This window comes from Microtus ochrogaster, linkage group LG4 (genome assembly GCF_000317375.1).
Source record: "Microtus ochrogaster isolate Prairie Vole_2 linkage group LG4, MicOch1.0, whole genome shotgun sequence".
NCBI lineage: Eukaryota > Metazoa > Chordata > Mammalia > Rodentia > Cricetidae > Microtus > Microtus ochrogaster.
Window position 1 is genome coordinate 2,261,346 of NC_022030.1, and position 7,072 is coordinate 2,268,417.

Consider the following 7,072-nt stretch of genomic DNA (forward strand, 5'->3'; position numbering starts at 1 on the left):
CACACACACACACACACACACACACACACACTTAGTTACTTAGTTGTTGTTGGAAAAGATGGTCAACTACTGACGCAGAGAATAGTTTCATCATAGTTAGGCATTATATTTTTCTATTAGCAATAGTAACTGGACCCAATACTTCAGATTACAGGTAGATGAGGCAGTTGCCACCTCCCATATGTTTTGGTTTTATTCCTGCCATTTTAACAGTTATAAGAAAAATGCAAAACCGTAATCAGCTATCAAGTTTCCTAACTATCATTGCTTGCGCAAGCCCGGCTCCCGAGAAAGCAAGCAGGAAAGGCTGAGGCTTTGAGATGATACCAGCCGTCTCGTGCTATAAGTGTCAGATGCGTCTCCTCATGGAGTCAGCCTTTTCCATCTTGATTTTTTAAGATGGCCTTCACCTTATAGTCCAGACTGGTCTTCAGCCTCCTCAGTGTGAGGTTAACCTTTGAAAAATCTTCTGGTCATAGTGTTCCTCCATATTTGGCCAACGTGAGGATGTCGTTCCTTCATAAGACACAGTGGGGTGGCTCAGCAATGGCAGAGGTGGTTGTTTCTCCTGCAGGTTTGCACCTTTCTGGGATGTTCTTGCTCTTGACCAAATCATCTTCCCATGAGTGGAAGGCAACATTTCTAGACTTCGTCTCCAAAGGGATCTTTTGTTAAGCCCTCTATCTTGAAATGGGATTATATCATGGTAGCAGTGCTAATAAAGGCATTTGGTGGTAAAACTTAAGGAATGAAGTTAAGATTTTAAGTGTACTATTGTGAAGGCCAGTTAAATTTTATAGTGTAATTTCACACATTTTGATCAAAAGCCAGACAAATTGAGATCACGCCCCACTCTAAATACCCCCAGATTCCCCCCCGACACCCCGACTTACCATTCTGAGCTTCAGTTGGAGAGTGTGTTAGCTCTTGCTTCCCAGAGCCTTTTTGAGGATTAATTGGATGAGTAAAATATTTTAAAAGGACTTTGCGAGTGCCTGCCATGTAGTTGTGCCAGTGGGGGTTAGATCTTTAAGTTCCTACTTTCAGTTTCTCCACTGTTTTCTACCTTTTCATTGTGGTTTGATGCCTTTTTTGTGTTTATTTGGGTTGGGGTCCACCTGTGTTGCTTAGATTTGCTTTAAATTCAAGATCCTCTTGCCTCCGCCTCTGAAGTACGGGATCTCAGGCCTGTGTCACCATAGCCAAGGAGCTTAGCTTATGCTGGGTGTGTGTGGAGAAGTCTGTAACATTATATAGCCCTCCTTAGAATATCCTTATGAATACTGACACTTAGCTATGGACACATTTTTATACTTTATGCATAATTTTGTGTTTTCGGAAGCAGCAGCAGTGGGGGTACTTAAAAAGGTTGAGCTGACAACATCCATCACAGGCTATCCCCCACTGGATACTGTGTGTCAGGGGCCTTTTATTTGGAGATCTGGATCAACCTGGCACACTGGCAGGGCAGAAAGCTGCCAGAGGTGTAGACAGGATTGCTAGCTGGGGCTACAATATCTGAGGTGCATATAGATACAGACATTCTGTTTTCTCCTTCCTTATTCCCAAGTACTTTCTACCCTGCAATGACGTTTTTGAACTTTATAATGAATTGACCAGTGAAGGTATTCAGATTCTCACAGGTTAATCTTCCATAGTTGTGAACACCTGACAGATCTTAGATCCAAACTTAGAGTTTTATAATTCTAAAGGTCATGTCAGGTCAGTTGGTAAAGTACTTGCCACTCAACATGAGGACATGAGTTCTTATCCCTAGAACTCACAAGATTTGCTTGCTAGTCTTAAGAGGTTCATATATACTATCATTTTATGAGTATTTTATAGTCACACACAAAATCTTATTTTGTAGTTTAAAGTTTTAGCCTTATGTATTGGTGAATTTGAAAGGAACTAGTTGGAATAGTGCAAACTGGTTCTGACAATTAAATTTGACTTAAACAATGGCTATGTTCATTATATAGTCAACAGAATACTCCCTTAAAATACACACAAACTAAGCATTCTATTTACAGTTAAAGTGCTCCAAAAAGGAAAATCCAATTAAGAATATGTAATGTTTCAAATATTAGTTTTAACTATGTAGACAGATGTGGGAATTTCACTTTGTCAAATAATGTTTGTTTTTATTACAATACCATTACAGTATTTAGAATCTTGAGAAACTGAAGTACTTATTAATGTACCCCACGAGCCACGGAAATAGCTTACATCACTTGATACATGCTAAAGTGTCCTCAAGATGCCTGTGAAACCCTTAAGGATGAGAATTCTAATATGTATATCATGCTTCACACCTCCAGTCCCAACTACAGCTACTAGAGTGGCTGAAGCAGGAGGATAACAAGTGTTGCCTGGGCTACAAAGTGTGTTCAAGGCCTGCCTGTCTAATAGGGAGACTTTCTCTCTTATGGGGGTGGTGACTCGGGATGTAGCGTCGTGGTGTGTAAACTACACAAGCTAGCACGCCCAAGGCTCTAAGTTCAGGCACAAATGCCATCAAAATTCTTTGGGAGAAGGCTGTTGAAATTGTATTCTACTGCAGGTCAGCTTTTTTTTTTTTTTAATGCAACACCTAGAATTTTTAAGATTAATTTATTTTTCTAAAGTGTACACTCTCCTGGTTTGCGTGGCTATGAAGGTAATTGTGCTGTGTTCAGATCCCCTGGGAATTTTCACCGTGTTTCCCTCTCCTTGGAAGCTTGGCAGATTGATGTGTATGGCTAGCCAGGTCATGTAGGAGCGAAGGAAGAAGCTGCCCAGAGACCCTGGCACTAAGAGTCTTTCATTCCTGCCCTGACAACACACATGGCCACACCCTGAAGGAGACAACAGCTTTTAGATAGCTACAGGAAGTCTGTTATTACCTTATAAATCTCAAATGATATCGTGCCTTTTGAAATTAGTAGTTTTGCTGCCCTTGAATTTGGCAGTCACCTTGTGGCTTCTTTCAGAATGATGCCCTTATTTGTTCCGGATCTGTTTCTCAGTTGTACATCAAGATTTGTGGATATTTTCTGGGCTACAGTTTCCGATTTCATTTATATTGACCAGTGCTTTAGTAGGAGAATAAGGGAGTGTTTCTACAAACAGATAAGGAACTTTGAAGATCCGTGTTAAGTGCAAATAATAGTTGATTCCCACCTCCCCCACCCATCTCTATTGTTTATACAGTTTGTTAGGTATTTAATGGTACTTGAGACAAGTGGAATTTCCAGTGTTCTGCTGTGCTGGGTTTCTCTGTACAAGGACGACAAACAAAAGTCTCTTGGGCATTAAAGAAAGCTCTTCCTCTTTAAATAGCAGACAGAAATGATGGTTTAGTTTTTTTCTTAAACCCCGGTTTGAATTGCATGTGTAATTGCTGTATTGATCTGTATGGATAAGGACTCGGTCTTTCTCCTTTACCTTTTTAAAGACACATGCTGACAACCTGGCTTCCACATGTGTCCTTATCTCCGGGTACTGGGAAAATTAGGCGAGCATATGGCCACTTGGCTCGCCAGTGCGTCCCAGAGCAGTCGCTGGAGCTGGAGGGACGGGAGGAGGAGCCTTTTTGCAAGGCAGAGTTCCCTTCCTTTTCTCTCCTCAGAGGTGCTGAGCGCCAGCTCTCACTCAGCACTCCCGAGCTCCAGCTGCAGGCTGCCGCCAAACAGACACGGATTAGCCGCAGCCTTCCGGTGGGGTGCCCTCCTGGAAAGCCGGGGCCATGGGCCAGCTTTGCTGCTTCCCCTTCGCCAGAGACGAGGGCAAAATCTGTAAGTACCGCTTGCGCCTGGGTGAAGCCGTGGTGTTTGCCTATAATGTGGAGGTAGCCTTAGGGTTAGCTTTGGGCTTTTCCCTTGGGAATCAGCAGGGAAATGAGCTGTGGTTCTCAAATATGCATATAATGCAGTTGTGAAAGTACAGTGATAGGCTAACACTGGAAACTCATTCCTGATTCTCCTCTGCTGATATTCTTACAGCCCTGTTTCATGGCACTAGCCAGAGTTTAGTTTTGAGTTTCTTTAAATCACTGCATTCGGTTCGTACATTATACAAGTCAGGGCCCCTTCCTGGGGGCTGAAACTGGCCAGCTTTGGGAGCAGCATTCAGTCATAGCATGCCGGGGTGCTGTTGGTTCCAAAATGATGGGGACTGGACATTTGCAGATACTTTCACGTGTCCTCTGCTTTGTTCTTGTGGGAGGGTTCAGGTGTAACCGGAAAGCCATATCAAAGGAGTGGTGCTGCTTTGCCCCTCGCTAAAATCTGGGTGAAAAAAATACGCTAAATATTGTATAATACATTTTAGGAGATGTCAGATAGATTCTGTATCTGCTTCTGGCCCATGAGGAATTCAGGTAGTGGTGTGTGGATCTGAAGACCCCCCCACACACACACACACTCCCCAGGCTTGCATGCATTCACTTATGTTCTAGCTAGTGTGTAGGCTGCTGGCTTCAGAATTAGTGTGAACAAGCTGTCTTATGCTACTTACCCCGAAATAGGGAATTTTACTTCCCTTCGAATGAAGTCTTTCCAGTCATACCTCTGAATTTGCAGCGTCTATCTGTCACACCAGTGTGAATCTCAAGTAGGTTCACAGAATTTCCTATCTAGCTCAGCTATTCTGAAGAGCCCCATCTGGTTTGTGTTTCCTGCCATTCGTTCCTTAGAAAACCAAGCAAGGGCAGGTTTAAGAAGTTCATAGACCTTCCATGCCCATTATTCCCACGGGAGTCCAGTCAGTTTTCCTAGGAAACCCTTTGGGAGGACTTTGGAATAAACGTTGAGAGACTTTGGAGCATTCAGCTTTTAACAAGGGCCAATAAATGTCTCTGAATTTACTTAAGAAAGTGATGCTGAGCAGTGTGACAGACCTGCTTTTATAACCCAAGACACACAAGTCACTTTCTAAGAGTAAGCATAAGCATGGACTGGACAGCTGGACACTTTCCAGTGTGTCAGGATGGCTTATCTCTAGTTCTGGAGATCTGAATGCATGGAGTCACTTGCTGGAGGCCATCCCTGTCTAAAAAGCCTTGGTGTGGACAGATACTAGGACAGGAGTTCCTGTCTGATCCTCTCTCTGTGCCTCCTGTTCCTTTGTGTGGGCTTTCCGCCTGCATGGATTTGCTTTTGCTTCTGTCTGTGAGAGGTCTTCTTGATCTCAGTGCCCTGACTGTGTCCCTTGCCGTTCTTATCTGGAACCACTGGCGTGGTTTTGCGTTTTAGACACAGTACTTCTAAAACTGATTCATAGGAAGTTCTCTTTAATGCTTTTTGGGTTCCCTTTCTCAAGTTCCAACCTTCCTAAAGGAAAATGGAAATAGCACTCTGTGTTGAAAGAACTTGAAGCCCAGTGCGTTCACGCCCCACTTCCTCTCCACTCTCACCCAAGCTGACCCCTGGCCTTGCACATCCTTCCACATCGTTCTTTCTCCTTCCTATCTTTGGTTTTTGTCTTGACTTCATCGTTCCCCCCCCCCCCACTCACTTACACATCTCATGCACAATGCTTGTGTATTGTAGACTAGCTTCTGAAGCTGTATTTTATTTCTACAGGGTGGTCTAAAGAGAAAGCATATTGGGCATGGCTATGCTGTCAATAATACATGCCTAATGGGACTTACCAAGTAGGGGTGGGTGTGAAAATATGGAAGAGGTTTCATTGCCCAGTGCATCTCAAGACGAGTATAAATCAGCTCTGATTGGACATATCCAGTCCATAAGTTGTATTGGTAATGCATGGGGGAAAAAATCTACAAAAGGCTTTCGAGAGGGCCCAGAGTAATTTTGCTCTTGTGACTGGGTTGTACAGTCACATCTGAAGGCACAGGCACAGTTTCTTGCTGTGTTCCTAGATACTGAGTAGTGTTGGCAGCCTGCACCAAGGCAGCTGTTCTTTGAGCATCTACAGGGGGCAGAGCACAAAAGTGCTCAAGCCCATGTCCCTCTCCTACTTCTGTCATAAAGGGTCATGGCCCTGCACTGTTTTTCCAGAGGGTAGCTCAAATTAGAGATCTATGGGATTTTGGTGAAAACTTCAATTTGTGGGTATCATTCTCAAAACACAGGTGAGTTGGGAAGCCCATCCTCCGCAGTCCTCCAGAGATACAACGAGGATAGACCCAACGGGCCGAGTGGTAAGAGTCAAGTGGTACCTCTCTCCTCTTCCTGTTTTACCTTTGGTGGTGATGCTGATGGAGGAAAGGGATTCTGATTTAACCGATTCATTAGTGCTACCATTTTAACCAATTAATAGCAAGCAAAATGATTCTCTAATCAACCAGTTGTACAAGGGCCCAAGTTCATAATGAAAGTTGTTTGTTCATACCTGGAACTCTTGTAAATGGGATAATAGCAGAAATCATCATGGTTCGTGTACCAGGTGATCAACTACAAGCAGGAACAACATTTTTGTCTGAATCCCAGTGGTTGAACACACACATACACACACACACATATTATTTTAAATCACAGTAAATAGAATATATTGAAAAATTAGTTGATGATTCTTAGAAAATTCTATTTATATATTTTATATAGGAATATTCCTGACATTAAAATAATTTCAGATGTGGTAGCAATAACAAATGTTTTAGCTATTTTTTAACATAGCTTTTTTCATAATTCAAAAATTTCATAGATTTTTTTTTCTAGGACTTGTTTCCCCCTTAAATTACCCAGTTGTCAGTAGTCTGTGAAGCAGTCACTTTTGCTTGAATGAAAGTGGCATGGCATAGGTGTACCTACTACCACTCAATTCCTCATTAGGGAAACCTCGATGGAAACTCGACAATTAGACACCTCTCTAAGTAACTTATTGCTCAGCATTCTCATTGCTCTTCTCCCACTGCACATGTTTCTGTTTTGAAGCACTCTGCCTTTGTGTAGAATTAGTAGGTGAATAGCCATAGATGGCGTGAACTGCGAATGGAGGCAGGTATTCTCTTACTGCAAGTGTGCAAGCAGAAGGGGCCAACCACTCATTACTAGGGATTTTACAAGGGCAATGGCCAACGAAGCAATAGACCGACAACTGGGTTACTCTCCCGCATTGGGGTTCTGAG

The 7,072-nt window shown here is 42.9% G+C and overlaps 1 protein-coding gene across 8 annotated transcripts in view; it reads left to right on the forward strand.

Moving 5' to 3' along the window:
- Akap7 (A-kinase anchoring protein 7) overlaps nt 1-7,072 on the forward strand; it is a 132,912-nt gene that overhangs the window by 95,595 nt on the left and 30,245 nt on the right. The window contains exons 1-2 of one of the 8 annotated variants that reach the window (XM_005360908.3): nt 3,448-3,776; nt 6,077-6,145. The exons of 6 other annotated variants lie outside the window; for them this stretch is intronic. In XM_005360908.3, the coding sequence (XP_005360965.1) occupies nt 3,728-3,776; nt 6,077-6,145 (118 nt within the window). In that variant the 5' untranslated portion in view covers nt 3,448-3,727. Of the gene's footprint in view, nt 1-3,447; nt 3,777-6,076; nt 6,146-7,072 lie in introns of those variants that run through there. One more of the 8 variants, XM_005360909.2, reaches the window with a different exon arrangement.